Source organism: Sesamum indicum, linkage group LG6 (genome assembly GCF_026168435.1).
Source record: "Sesamum indicum cultivar Baizhima isolate 11 linkage group LG6, ASM2616843v1, whole genome shotgun sequence".
Taxonomy (NCBI): Eukaryota; Viridiplantae; Streptophyta; class Magnoliopsida; order Lamiales; family Pedaliaceae; genus Sesamum; species Sesamum indicum.
The window spans coordinates 571,147-586,516 of record NC_142662.1 but is presented as its reverse complement, the minus strand read 5'-3'; the positions used below and the strand labels follow the sequence as shown (position 1 = coordinate 586,516).

Genomic DNA, 15,370 nt, shown 5'->3' with positions numbered 1-15,370 from the left:
TGGTATCTTTTGGGGTATTATCCCATTCGATCTTCACAAATCCCTCCAAGCTCAACTCCACAAGCTTTATGAAGTTTTCCTTTATCGAGCTGTATAGTAGTTGTTGTTATCTTGATGTCTGGAACCCCTTCGTCTATCAACTTCTCGGTATCTCGAAAATTGATAATATCCAGGTTAAATATAGTGTCATATGGATGTAAGGGCTGGAACATGGTCATTGCCTAAGGTGTATTTTCAGGCACTCTCTTTGGATTTCTTCCTGGATTTTCCTTTAGCCTGGTTCCCGCAAATGTTGGAGTGATATTAGTGTGGAAATTCGCACTTTCTCTCATCCAATGATCCTGTGGAGGATCACTAGAACATATACTTCCCTCAGGCCGTGGTAGTGCTGGAGTGATTTTATTGGTTTGGATATTGACTAAATCCACATTCCCGAGTTGGGAGAAGGATTCCGCCAATTTTTGTAGATCTGATAGATCTGCTCATGTTACCTTCATTATATTATAAATCTGATAGATGCGATAATCAGCTCTTCTCTGGACTTCGGCATTGGAATCTCCGTGGCCTTACCCTTCTGATGTAGAAGATATACGGCTCCAAGGTCGTCCCTGATTCGCTCTTGTCTGGATTATGATGTCTTAGGGCTCTCCCTTTGGTTTCTCTTCAAATCTGCAATTTCTGCTTTCAGATCTGTAAGGTCCTTGTGTAGATCTGGAAGAATCTTAAGAACCTCATCCACCTCCTGGCTCAAGGATTCTATTTTCATAGGTATGTAAATTAACCTATGTCCATAGTTTTGAACTGTCTTTTGTATCTTCCTCAAATCTTGGGAGATCCTCGATGTATCCGGGTCGAGTTCTTTCCAATCAGTTCCTTTAATCCTAATTTTTAGAATTGTAATTATGCAGGAATTTACCAGTTCAGCTTCTTTTAGTTGGGATTCTACCATGGACTTCAGTGGAGTGTAAACACCTCACTACACTTCCTAGTAGTACTTGTCAACTTCAAAATTTTTCAGTCATTCTTGTTCTTCTTCTGGCGTGAGAAGTTCTGGATCAACCCTATTGGGATCGCTATAACTCTTGTCAAGAATTTTTATGAGAAATTTTCTTTTTTGTATTTCCAAAATTTGGAAATATTTCCTGTTTTCATTGTAACTCGAACCTTTGTTCGGTTCCATTTTCTCTCAAATAGTCTCCTCCATTAGTGGATAAATAATATCAAAATATAATATAATCATATATTTCTTCAATATACTTGGGCTCTGATACCATTTTTGGCGAGCATTAACGAAAAATTATAAAGTGAGTGCATATAGACTAAAACTGGTTTTTAAAAGTTGCATAGGGGTAAAATTATCTGAAAATCTACCAGAGGACTAAAAGTAAGCAATTTCGAAAGTTACTGGACCTAAACAAATATGGGCATAATTATCGGACAAAAATTAAAATTAGGCATACTTAACGGTAAAATGATACTTTTCCCTATATATATATAATATACATATATGTGTATTGAAATGAGAAAAGTGAGGCGGTGAGAGGGGGGTGGCCACGTGCTGTTATCCCCCCTTTTTCTTGTTATTTGTTTTTATTTTATTTAATTTTTTTAATAATTATTATTACATACTATCTAATTTTTTAATAATATAATATGCTTTTAAATATTATGACGAGCTCCAACTTATTCCTTTTAAGTTTTAATTATTCGAATTTCAATCTTAATGCATTTATAATTAAATTTAAATTTTCTTAATAATTACGAATTAGTCATTCAATTACATACAAAATTTGTGGACATTACACTATGGCCTATCCCTTGAAAAAGAAAACAAAAAAAGTACGTGGAAAGGGATACCCCATACATAATTATAGTTCATGTCATAAGAAATAACCATTTGACCTGATAAGATAATAGCAAGTACAATACATCACACCAACAAATAAATATTGGTCATATAATAACAATAAATATAAGAAGTAATTCATACCCACTATCATATATCAATTCGCAACAACACATATGACCTTATCGTTTACTTTTTTGGGACCTTGTATACCCAAATTGGAGTACTTCATTCAATTATTTTGTCGATTATCAATATCTCAATCAGTATCATATAATATACAACATAGGATACCTATCAAATGTGATATCCCCACGCCACCTCAGTGTGTAGCTATCAACACAGTATATCGCCCGCTACCAAAATACTCCGGTACCCTTCGTACCATGATACTTTATATCGTTTTTTACATATCATATATCACGTCACCAATTACATTGTCATAACAGTCCATAACTCGTCATCAATTAAATCATTACAAACTATTGAATATGCCCCTGGTTAGGTAAGTCATCTTTTCATCTCAATTCACAATATTTTCTTGTCATTTAATTTAATCCAATAATTAATTTTTCATCGATAAGTCGTTGCCCAATCCTTTCAATAATCAAATATAATATAGAACAATAATCCATCAATATTTACTTTACACATAATCACAAATAACACATAGCAACAACTTCATAAAATAACAACGTAATCCAACAAATGGCCGACAATTAACGATCAAGATACAAGTACGTATACATCCATATATATACATATATATATATCCATTCTTCTTACATCATAACCACATATAAATATATAACGACAACTCTACAAAACAACAAGACAATCCAAATAAATAAATAAACAATTCACAATTAAATATACAATACAAATATATAAATATATATATATATATATATACATATATATATAAATTTAATCAACTATACTTACTTCAATCTCAAAATAATTATGTTAGTAGAAGGAGTTTCTGAACCCTCTCTTTTAACTTTGTCTCCTATAATAAATTATAATTCGTATAACCAATATAAGAATATGGTAAATGCTAAATAAATAATAAATAATAGTCATATATTTTTTATCATTCTTTAAATATTTTATTTATATAGAAATTCAACTCTCTTTTCCATTTTTTTCTAAATAACTAAGTATTTACGCTTTTTTCAGGTATATATCTAATCTACCAAAATAGAATTTATTTTATTAAATCCGTCATATGACTATTAAGTTTTATTAAACCCGTCATATATCTAATAACTATCTTTCTCTATAATATACCTAATTCACTTATTACAAAAATTCCATTTTTATTTTTAATAACTATAATATTTCTCATTATAATTTTCTAATATTTCTATAAATTTTCTATCACTACAGAATTTAATTAAACAACTATACACATAATTAAGCATTTGATCAACAGACCCAATAAAATTGAGTAAATTAATTAAAATCTAACAATTTAGATAATTTAATTATCCCACTATAATATTTTTAAAGCAAATAGGATATCTAATTAATCCCTAACTTAGAAATAATTCAATTCATAAAATTTTCGATTAAACATTACATCAGTTAATGTAAAATTATATTTAACGAATTGACTAATCAAATAATATAATTATATAAATTAATAGAAATTAAAATTCAAAATTTCCATACCTGTCTTGGCACCGCAAATGTTTGCGTAATTGCGTGAAAGTGTGTGCAAAAGTCTTTAAGTTTCAATTATTAAACTACTTAAACTAACAACATAAGTAGGCGGTGGAAGCGATGGCCCAGAGCCACATTAAGTGCTTTTTAATTTTTAATTAATACTTTCAAATATTATTATGAACTCTAATTTATTTCGTTTAAATTTTAATATATTTTAATTTATTTACAATTAAATTTTATTTTTTAATAATTATTAATTAGTCTTTCAATTATGTATAAAATTTTATCAATGTCACGTAATATTGGACAAAATGCATAAAACCTCCCTGTATTTTAAAAAGTATGCAAAAAGTACCCCCTATTTTCAGAATAGGCTAAAATACCCCTCCTGTTTTGTTTTAGTCAGCTCACGTAACCTTTTTTAAAACGAGCGCTAACGGCGTTATTTTTCTTCCTAATTTGACCGTTATAACCCTGCTATCTTTACTGCTCTTTGACTACAGTCAAAGAGTGAATTCGAAGAGAGAGAAAGAGTTACAACGAGACTAGAATTATCAAAGTAAAAAAACTAGGGTTTTGTGGTATGCGATTGAGAGGGAGAAAACGAGGGAATTTGATCCAAAAACTTGTGTTTCTTTACCCTAAATAGAACGAAAAACACTGATTTTTTTTTGGAGAAATGGCAAAAGGAAGACACAAAACAAGCAAAAAACCTATTTGTATGTTATATAGATTCAGAGGGGTATTTTAGTCTAAAAAGTCATTAAATATCAACCTAAATCGCAGAAAAAGACTACCAAACGCAGTTGGCGCACGTCTTCTCCACTTTCCGTTAGTTGCTAACACAATGAGGGTTTTTTGCTGACTAAAACAAAACAGGAGGGGGTTTTAACCTATTCTGAAAATACTGGAGTGCTTTTTGCATACTTTTTAAAACACAAAGAGGTTTTATGCATTTTGTCCCATAATATTTATCAAACAAAATCGGTCTCAAAAAGTGATAAAACAGGGGACAACATAAGCACTTTTTATGAAAATTTTAGAATAAAGTGTATAAAAAAATAGAAAAAAATTCAAGTAACTCCCTTGTGATATCGCAAATGAGCAAATTACCCCCTTATGAAAAAATAAATAACGATTTACTTCCCTATATTTTTTAAAATACAACAATTTACCTCTCTATGATTTTTAAATTGAAGCAATTTACCTCCCTGTATAAGGAGGTGAATTGCTTCATTTTAAAAAGTATAAGGCGGTAAATTGCTATAACTTTTTCATAGGGGTATAATATGCTTATTTTCAATGTTACAGGATGATAAATTGCTATTCACCTTAAAAACATATGGGGACCTAACCTTCATAGAAGCACATGTGCAGTTTTATAAGCTTCTTCCTTTGGATCCAACACCAGAAACAAACAAAAACCTTAAAAAAATTGATTCTCAATACCAAAACATAAAAGACAAAACAAAAAATTAAAATAAAATTTGATTCTCAATACCAAAATCACTTTCATTTGAACTTCTTATATTCTGTGCCTTTGCAGTCCAACGTACGCAAAAATCCTAGAAATCGTCAAAAAGTCCATATTATATTCATGAAAATCCAACAAAAAATAAAGAAAAAACGTGAAGACTACTATCCTATTACTGTAATAATACCTTTACAATCATTTTGTTGCAGATCAAACGGTTAAAATCTCTTCTTTTTTCTAAAAATCATCAAAATAGTTTATATTATTTTCATAAAAATCCAACAAAAAACAAAAAAAAAAACATAAATAATACTATCCTAAAATAGTAATAATGTCATCTACAACCCTTTTGTTGCAGATTAAACGGTTAAAATCTTGAGTTTTTGCATATCACAGAAGGATTAAATGAATTAAATCGTTAGTTTTCTGTAATAAAAATTTTTGAGTATATAAAATACAAGTGAAAGGTGACAAAATGTTGAAGTTTGAATGTTTGAAGAAAAAAAATTAACATTCACAATTTTCTATAAATAATACCTATATTTACATTAATATTATATGTATTTAAAATAACAAAGGAAGCTAATATATATATTGGCTGCAAAAAGGTTAATTAAATATAATAAGTATATAATTATCTAAGTATTTTTAATTTAACAATAATATATATTTAATTTATTAATTGAATTAATTAAAAAATATTTTTTATAATTTTTAATTATCTATGTATATAATATAAGTTAAATAATTTTTTAATCTAAATCTTTTATTTTCTAGAATCTATTGTTGAGATTAATTGATTAGATTTAACGATAATTATTTAATAGAAAAAGATATGACGATCGTTAACATAAAAAAGGGCATAATGTTCATATGAAAAAAAAAAAATAACGGTGTTAAGTCAATTTAACGGAAAGGAGCAAGTGATCTACGTTTAATAAAAGAGAGCGGGATTTTGCCTATTTTTAAAATATAGAAACTTTTAGTAGAGTTTTTAAAACACATGGAGAGTTTTTATTCTATTTAGCCTATGAAAAGTCTGACAAGGTGGATGGAAAATTCAAAAAATTGTAAAAAAGAAAAATACTTGCCCACTTCGTCCATAATTTTTTAAAAAAATAAGTAAAATTATAATTTATCTTTCAAAATGATTAGTCTGCTACAAAATAAGTAAAATTATAATTTTTGAATGACGAAAAGAATTTGTAATTATGTAGCATGTGTGGACAGATGGTTGTAATTTAGGTATAGTTTAACCCTTTTTTTTTAATTTCATTCCATCCGTTGGAGAATTGTTTGTTTGTTGCAAGGATGGGAAAGAAGGAAAGTGGAATTTGGCAGTTTTCACATCGTCGGGCACCAAATGAGATGCTCATTTTGGTACATCTCTATCTTGTAATTCTCTCATATCCGCCAATAAACAAAGTCTTTGCTGCAACTTTCTAATTTAATGCTCCAAATTAGTACACGACGGGTGTTGATTTTTGACCTGTTTCTTTTATTTCTTGATAATGAACAGCCTTCCGAGTCCTCAAGAACGGCCGCTCGATCAATAAACAAACACAGCCCAAGAGCAGAAAATGTCAGCTATTTTTGTATCGTCCCTCGCAGTTGCTAGTTTTAGTGCGTCCCAGTCAAGAAAACCTCAGAAACCCATTAAAATTTGCGCCAAAAGTCTGCGTTTTGGGGGACTATTCGGTCGCAGACAATCTGTTTGTTGGGCTACTTTGAGAAATCAGAGTATTATGACGAATCCTATTGAAGTTCGTATAACTGATGAGGGTGTTAAAGCTTTTGAGCAGGAAGCCCTTGTGGAAGACTCAACGAATTTGGGGGCTGGTGGGCTTGAAGCTACTCTCAATGGTTTGGTTGGTATTTGGTCAAACCTTCAAATTTTGTTGATTTGTTGTCATTTTATATAGCTTTAATTGCAGGGAAATAGCTTTAGGCTATGTAGGTCACCATAGATGTTATCTCAAGTAATAGCTACTCTAAGCAATTGTGGAACAATTGGAACATGATAGTGTCCTGGGGAGTGAGCTAATTTATAGTTAAAATTAAAAATTATCAAGTAGAATTCCTGTGAGTTATATCATATATATGTATACAGGGAGACAGTCTTCTTAGTACTTCTACTCATAGATTTAAGATTGTACGTTCAAGTGGAGTTGACATATGTAGCTAAGAGAAAGGTGAAAATGGAAGAGTTGGATGTATGGTCAAGCTCGGTAATTTTTTTGTTTGGATGTAGCAGTTAAGTTCTATAAATTTTTGAGGTGCTATGTTGTAACCCAAGGGGGAAATGTACTTGATGTGATTCCAAGATTCGGTTTGTTTAATGAATTTTGTCAGCAGGCAAAACGAGAAATAAATGAAAATTTTAAATGGAAAGAGCTGAAAGGATATGGTCGCTCAATGTGACTCTGTGATGCACTTCGTACACTGCATAAATTTCACTTAATGTGTCTGATGAGACCTTTTTCAATGACTTCAGTTTTATAATTTTTTTCATTATTTGGAGAATTCAGAAGTTGTTCTTGCGGTGATAGTGTTCAATGTTGTGAGATGAAGTTGTCAGTCGCCAATCAAAGTGTGTTTGATATTAGTGATTAATGATTAGAGGTAACGCTGTGAAATGTAAGCAAAGCACAACTTAATACTTTCATCTATTCTTGGAAATTCAAGAAGATGATTCTTTTGTCAATTTTTCTGAAGTAACTTGGTTAGAACTTGTTGATCAAGTAATTTAAGATAGCTATGCAAATGATTCAGAGGTAATATCCAGTGAATTCTGAACATATTTGATTAGGAAAAAGTCACTTATTGGGTACAAATTTTTTATTCAACTAGTTCTAGACTTTCGCCACCAAAATATTTGTGTTTAGTGCATTTCCTTGCTTCAGAACTATGTTCTTAAGCATTTTCATGCAGTTTCAATTGACGGGCTTGTTAAAAGTTGTATTATTGGTCATAGGTGGCTAATGATTCTGACTGCAGCCATCTTGTTTAGAAGTACTTAAAAGGTTGAATGACTGTATTGCAGCTCAGCAACTTCAAATGCTTGCATCTACACACTTATTTGGCGGATGGTTTATAATAAATCTGTTTAAAATTTGAGAATTTAGATTTATATTATATATTATCCCTTTTTTTCTTTTTTAGTATTTCTTTGTATTTAAGATTTGTAAAACAAAATTCCTGACATAAGGTGTAAATATCAATTGCAAATGCTCTTGTCTTCTATAGGCTTATAACTAGAGTCATTGTTCTTCACATTTTTCTATCAGAACTTCAAATATATTGCTTGATTATCAAATCAACAATTAATTTTTCAGTAGAAAACGTTTTTGGTCTGGAAGTATATACTCTATCTTTAAGTTCCTACTTTGAGTGAGCTTCTTATGATTTTCATTGGTTTACTACATTTGTCATAGAGCAAGTGGTTTGTCTCAGCACTTTTTGCTGCAATCATCCTCTGGAGGCATGATGCCGAAGCATTATGGGCTGCTATGGGTGCTGTTCTCAATGCTGTGCTCTCGATCACACTTAAGAAAGTACTAAACCAAGAAAGGCCAATATCTACGTCAAGATCAGACCCGGGAATGCCTTCTTCTCATGCGCAGTCCATCTTCTATACTATAACATTTCTCAATCTGTCAAGTAAGCCTGGATAGCCATGGAGATACAGTTCCTCGCATATTTCATTCTGCTGTGTCATTTTCTCATGCAAGTTATGATGTACTTTCGTCATGCTATATTAAGCATCACCATGACGTGAAAATCAAAAGTTTTTCCTTGTGCCCTTTTTGGGGTGAGGATACCAAATGTTGCAAGTTTGGAAAAGCCTCAATTAGCTATATCTGTTTGAGTTCATTTGATCATTGATTGTTGCTGATCATTTTCATTCTGTATTAGTATAAACTGTTTCTTAACTTCTACCATATAGTTCATTTTGTATATCTCATGTGTATTCTTTGCTGCAGTGCTAGAGTGGTACGGGGTGAATGCACTTACGGCAACACTAAGCGGATTTTTTTTAATTGTTGGTTCTTATTTTGTAAGTATACATCAGTTCATGCGGATTCAGGAACTTCCACATGCATGTCCTATCATTATTAGCCATTGAAGGAGATTCCTAATTTAGATGGATCTGCTAATTAAAGTAGGTTGATTCTGATATTTTCATATCAGTAATGACAGAAGAATGATTATCTTGAAGTCTTATTTCTTGCTTTCACATTTTCACGAATTCACATTGATAGTAGCTAGTGACTTATATTCCAGTATTAATTAGTGGTAGAAGTTAAGAAATTTGGTTTTAGCAACTAGTGGCGTAGTGTATATAGTTGATAGTAACAAAACTTAAAAATGTATTTCCCATCATTAGGTTTATCGCCCTCATGAGGTACTTGCATTGACCATGTGAAATTTTAGTGGTGTAAACTTTATTTACGGTTGAACTTATAACTACTCGTCTGCTTTACGATTTGCATGGTATGGTTACCTCCATTTTTTATTCTGGCATAAATGTAAATGGTTGTTAATTAGTGAATTCTGTGTTTTTGCAGTCATGGCTACGGGTTTCTCAACGACTTCATACACTTAGCCAGGTCATCGTGGGAGCTGTTCTCGGATCCTTTTTCTCCATTTTCTGGTCCTGGTTATGGAATAGCTTCATACTAAAATTTTTCATATCCTTCTTGTGGGTTAGAATTGTGGTTATTCTTGGTGCAATCGGATACTGTTCGGCTTTTCTTATCCACGTTTATCGTACCTGGATTCTGGAAGAACTATGATTGTTGGTATGGGGTTCCAGATTGCATCTGCTAGATTTATTCTTACTTTTCTTTTTTAATAGATATTAGTAACAGGATCCAAAGTTCATTTTGATGAGCAAGGATAAAATCTATGGTGATTGTTCACTTTCTCTGTCTGCACATACTTTTGGTAGTTTTACTTCGTTTTTCTCATTCTTTTAGCTGTTAACAGTGGTGGTCTGACTCCAAAATCCAATCTCTTCTTTAGTAGATGATATTGCAAAGAAGCAACAAGCGGCAGAAATCCAAAAGCTGTAAACAAGAAACTATATTCTTTCCAAGTGCCAAGTAATATACAACCCAAGCTTCGTGTATCTACATGCCTAAATAGGTCAAACTAAAACTTTTCGTCTAAAATCGTGCTACTGTTATACATTACAACATATCATGACAAACACGTACATGAGAAGTAGACTTGGTACTCACATTGAAAAAAGAAACTTCATGGTCCAGGTAACATTAACTCCAGTGTATGAGATGATAATACAGTCTTAACAACGTTGGTCCAAGACTTTGAGTGACATTATCATACGAGCCATGAATCGAATATCTTAGATTGATGAAAGAGTATTTGCTGAAGAAACAAAGTGCTACCACCATCCCCCAGCGGTCCTTTTTGAGCAGTTTTAAATAGATCTACCACCTTCAGATCTTACTGAACATACAACAATGCTGCTATGTTTCAGCATCCGACTCGGCATTTGTGTATTTAAGCATGAATTATGCACTTCCTGATCCAAGGTATTTGTGTTTCATTGGTCTAGTCCATCTTTATCAAATTCTTCTTTATCCTTGCTCTTGAACAAGAACTTGAATGGAATGGAAGTTCTTCGAACCTTTCATATGATTCCATCTACCCACTTTGGTGGAAGATCTTTCCTTGGATTCATTGGAACCTTTAGTTCACTTCCTCCAGGAACTCATGTATAACAGAATATGATTTTGTACAGGATCTTTCACCTCCACTAGCAATAGAGCTCCTTAAAACTAGAGCTTTTCTGAAATTCTTGTTTCTTGTATTTCTACTCCCTTGCAGCTCATATGTTCTCATGGTCTGAGCCTTAGTGCTCTCATGATCTTTCACCTGCACTGGCAATAGAGAGTTCCTTGAAACTATAGCTGTTCTGAAATTCTTGTCTCTTATATTTCTACTCACTTGCAGTTGACATGCTCTTTACCTCAAGCTTCTGACATGATAACATCTCTCTTTCAGAGGTTAGTCAGACTCTAGAAAGTCAAACTAATTACCAGATCATTAGGTCAGCACCACCAAAGAATTTTGCGTATTATATACGTTTGAAGAAACACATTTTATCTAGTGTCTACCCTGAAAGTGGCAAGCTAGATTGTCTCCAGCTTCAACCTAGAGCAATTTTTCCATATCTTACTGGCAAGAAGCACAACTTACGCAAAAAGCCAGATTGCTGAAAACTATTACCCACAAGTCCATTCTGAACTTCAATTCTGGGCTTGCATAATAGACAATAACTGCAAGCAAAAGTCACTGCAAAAGAAGCTGGTGCTCTCAAAAAGCTCGTTATCAATTAACAAATAGGATAGAACTGACTACCTTAATCATCTGTTATCCTTCGGAAACATACAGGATTGAAGCAAGGTCCTGGATAGTGAGTTCTTCTTTTGAAGCTAATAACTCCAAAATGTTATATATGTCTTCAGCCTGTGTATGAGACTTGTCACCAGAAACAAAAGCAGAAACCTGATCCTTGACTTTTATCCAAGACCATCCAGGTTCCTTGATAACACCTTTTGATTTCATCAGTTTCCTCACATCTGCTGCTTCTCTCCATTTCCCTGTTGAAGCATAAATGTTAGCCAGTGTGATATGGGTCCCTGCACAATCTGGATCTAGTTGAAGTAGATGCTCTGCTGCAATCCTTCCACATTCCACATCACCATGTTCTCTACTGGCTCTTAGCAGACTTGACCAAACAACATCATCCCGTTCAAATGGCATGCTTCTTATCATATTCTCAGCTTCACGTAGTCGACCAGCTCGACATAGGAGATCAATCATGCAACCGTAATGTTCTTTAGAAGGATTTATTCTGTACTCATTAGTCATTGAATCAAAATAGTGAAAGCCAAGATCGAGAAGTCCAACATGGCTACAAGCACTAAGAACGCCAATAAATGTAACAGAATCTGGCCTCAAACCAACATGACAAATTTTTTCAAATAATCCAATAGCTTCTTGGCTGTATCCATGTTCAGCATATCCATTAATCATGGCTGTCCATGACACTATATCATCATTCTCTGACATAGAAAAACTTTTTTCTGCCTCTGCTATGCTCCCACATTTTGAGTACATATTAATCAAAGCACTTCTTATCATAGCCGTTTGGTCTAAACCAACAGTCAATGCATAAGCATGAATCTGTCTACCATGATCAAGAATTGCCATACTTCCACAAACACTTAGTACGCTAGAGAGAGCAAATTCAGTTGGCTTCGGCCCCTCTCTTCTCATCCATGACAGAAGCTCAAAAGCCTCCTCTCCGCAACCCCCTTGAGAATAACCTGCAATAATTGTACTCCATGAAATGACATCTCTTACAGTCATTTCATGAAAAATAATTGAAGCTGAATTAGAATTTCCACATTTCGAATACATTGTCATGAGGGAATTTGCCACGGATAATGAACCTGCAAGACCTACTTGCAAAACATGTGCATGCAATTGCTGACCCCAATCAAGTCTTGCAATATTTGCAATGCCTGAAATAACTGCTGCATAGGTATACTCATTAGGGCACACATCACACTCTCTCATCCGCAAAAATGAATCAATTCCCTGTTGCTCTTGGCCTCTCTGGACATGTGTGGTTATTATGGAGGTCCAAGATACCACATCTGGTTTGCTCATGTTTCCAAACAGACGCAAACCATATTCTAGTTTCCCACACTTGTTATACATGGTCGCAAGACTATTAGCCACATATGAAGTCGTATCTACACCCTTCTTCATTGTTCGTGCATGAATCTCCTTTCCGTAATTTAAAATCTCCAGATCAGCACACGCCTTCAATGCAATGGCAAACGTATAAGAGTCATAGTCAACACCATCCCTCCACATTTTAGCAAAATATGACAACCCCTGAGAATTAAATCCGGCACGAACAAGCCCCGTGATAATGGCAGTCCAAGACACTACATTCCTTAATGGCATATCATCAAAGAATCTACAACCGTCAAAAACTCTCCCATTTTTCATGTACATATCAAGCATTGCACTCCCTACAAAAACTGAACTAACTAAACCAGTTTTCACTGAATACCCATGCAGCATTTCCCCAAATTTCACATCCACACTTAGCCCACATGCCTTTAGAGCAAGGCTAAGTATGAAGGGGTCCATTCGGACACACGGAGCAACCCACATCTTAGAAAACAAAGACAAAGCTTCAGATGAATCCGAAGCATTGACATAACCCGAAATCATAGTAGTCCAAGAAATTTCATCTCTGTGAGGCAATCTATCGAACAAGTTGCGGGCACTTCTCAAGTCGCCAGCTTTTGTTAGGCACTTCAACTGTGAGTTGAGTTCCAGCATGTTGATTTCCATGGCCTCATTTCGATTTTCTGCTGAGTGATTCTTACATCCTTCCACGGACAGAATATCTATTGAATCAACGACAGCAAGGCTTGATGTTGCATACAATCTTCTGGTAATAAGAGACCTCAGAGATAACACCATGTTTGAGAATCACCTAATTAGCCACGCCAATCTCACAATAATAAGATTAAGGCCTCAGCACCTTAGCAGGCCGATACCAACAGCCCAATAGAACTTCAACTGCCGGCCCAATATCGAAAAGCTCTGTATTAATATGACTTGTATATTTTGGGCCTGGTGGAAATTTAAAAAGATAATTATATCACCATTTTCTGAAATTTAGAGTAATTACACGTAATTTTATGTGGAATTGAGAAATTATATCTAATAATTTTAATATTTATTTCTATCTAATAAATAAATTCTTTCGTTAATCAAAATTTACGAAATTTGCTAATATTAGTAAAAAAAAATCCAAATAAAAATATATATTTACTCCGAATTAACTTATTCATAACTTATTGCCAGTCAAAATGAAAATTTTCAAACCAAACGATTCCTTATACATCTTCACATCCTTATAATGATAGTGTGGTCAGAAAAAATTCTTTTTTTTTATATTTTTTCAAATAAAATTTATGTGAAATTACACCAAACTTCATGAAAGAGCGATGTAATTATCATAAATTTAAAATAGAAACAACAATAAAATAAGTAACATATGATTATAGTAAAAACTAATGTTCTTTCAAAGAAAATACATGAGATGTCGTTATTTATTATCGACAACATGACTACATCAACATCAGACCAACTACTGCATTTAACCCTTTCTTGTTTAGACTAAATTTTAATGTCAAAAATATTTCCAAATCATATTTTTATTTATTAGTGTTTTAAATTTCTTTTTAGTTTAAAGAAAAGAGTAACTACAAAAAGAAATTAGACCTATAGCACGAATTTTTGCAACGGAAGCATCAGTTGGTAATTTGCAGCGACTTTACAACGGACTTTCATTTTATTTGAATTTTCGTGGCAATATTCCATCGCAAAGCAGTCTAAACTTTTGCAATAGATTATCCATTGTAACAATTTGTTGTAAAATTTGGTCAAGTTTATGATGTCCCATTATTGACATAAGTCACTGTGAACTCAATGAGAAATGTTGCCACGCACAAACTATAAATGTGTAATGGGTATTGCAATGGATGGCGGTCGTTGCAAATATTGCAACGAAAATTTATCTTGTATCCGTTGCTAGCGTGAACGTCTATTGCAACAAAACCAAGTCTCTATGAACTTATTTTCCACGGATTTTGCAACACCCTACAAAATACCATTGTGCCATGAATATTTTCATTGCAGTATTGCCACGGATTTTGCAACAAAATTAGTTCATGGCAATTATTGATAGTATTTGCGACAATGTTTTTATGAATGATGTCAGTTGCAAAATACAAAATAAGTTTTGCAATGGACTTAGCAACGGATCTTTGTCCGTGGCCATGTTACCGACAATTTTACAACTACTTTTGCAACGGATTTTACAATGTATTGTGTCCATCGCAATCCATATGTAAACAGTTGGATCCCATTATTTTGAATTTGAATTTTGCCATGAAAATGCAACGGATTATTTCTTCTTTGGCAAAATCATTGCACAATCTGTGGCAGAAGCAGTGGCAAAAGTGATATACAAGAAGACCTGTGATGTCCATAGAATTTTATACATAATTAAGAAGTTAATTGATTATTTTTAAGAAAACTTAGATTTAATCACAAATAATTATATATAAATTGGAATATATTTAAATTTGAACGGAGTAAATTCGAGTTGTCATAATATTTGAGAGCAAATTATATTAATTAAGAAAAAATTAGAAAGGACGTGGTGGGTAATTTAGAAAAAACTTTAAATTAAATTACTAGAGTTGTTAGCTTTAATCATTTCTATAATTAATTTATTCATTTTCATAGGGCCTATTGAG

At 32.9% G+C, this 15,370-nt stretch overlaps 2 protein-coding genes across 5 annotated transcripts; one reads left to right on the top strand and one right to left on the bottom strand.

Moving 5' to 3' along the window:
- Nucleotides 1-6,238: 6,238 nt before the first annotated feature.
- LPPEPSILON2 (Phosphatidic acid phosphatase (PAP2) family protein) lies at nucleotides 6,239-9,910 on the top strand. 4 transcript variants are annotated; one of them, XM_011084894.3, is made up of 5 exons: nucleotides 6,239-6,368; nucleotides 6,508-6,856; nucleotides 8,423-8,648; nucleotides 8,972-9,045; nucleotides 9,557-9,910. In XM_011084894.3, exons 2-5 carry the CDS (start codon nucleotides 6,569-6,571, stop codon nucleotides 9,782-9,784), a joined length of 816 nt encoding a protein of 271 aa, XP_011083196.1. In that variant the 5' UTR covers nucleotides 6,239-6,368; nucleotides 6,508-6,568; the 3' UTR covers nucleotides 9,785-9,910. The 4 variants fall into 4 exon arrangements, with proteins under 4 accessions (XP_011083196.1, XP_088738035.1, XP_088738034.1 ...); XM_088881909.1 differs by lacking the exon at nucleotides 6,239-6,368 and having other exon boundaries at nucleotides 6,381-6,860; nucleotides 8,442-8,648; XM_088881908.1 differs by lacking the exon at nucleotides 6,239-6,368 and having other exon boundaries at nucleotides 6,384-6,856.
- A 148-nt stretch (nucleotides 9,911-10,058) lies between these two features.
- LOC105165770 (putative pentatricopeptide repeat-containing protein At3g47840) lies at nucleotides 10,059-13,535 on the bottom strand. The gene has a single exon (XM_011084896.3). The coding sequence runs from the start codon at nucleotides 13,521-13,523 to the stop codon at nucleotides 11,388-11,390; it is 2,136 nt and encodes a 711-aa protein (XP_011083198.2). The 5' UTR covers nucleotides 13,524-13,535; the 3' UTR covers nucleotides 10,059-11,387.
- Between the last annotated feature and the right edge of the window lie 1,835 nt (nucleotides 13,536-15,370).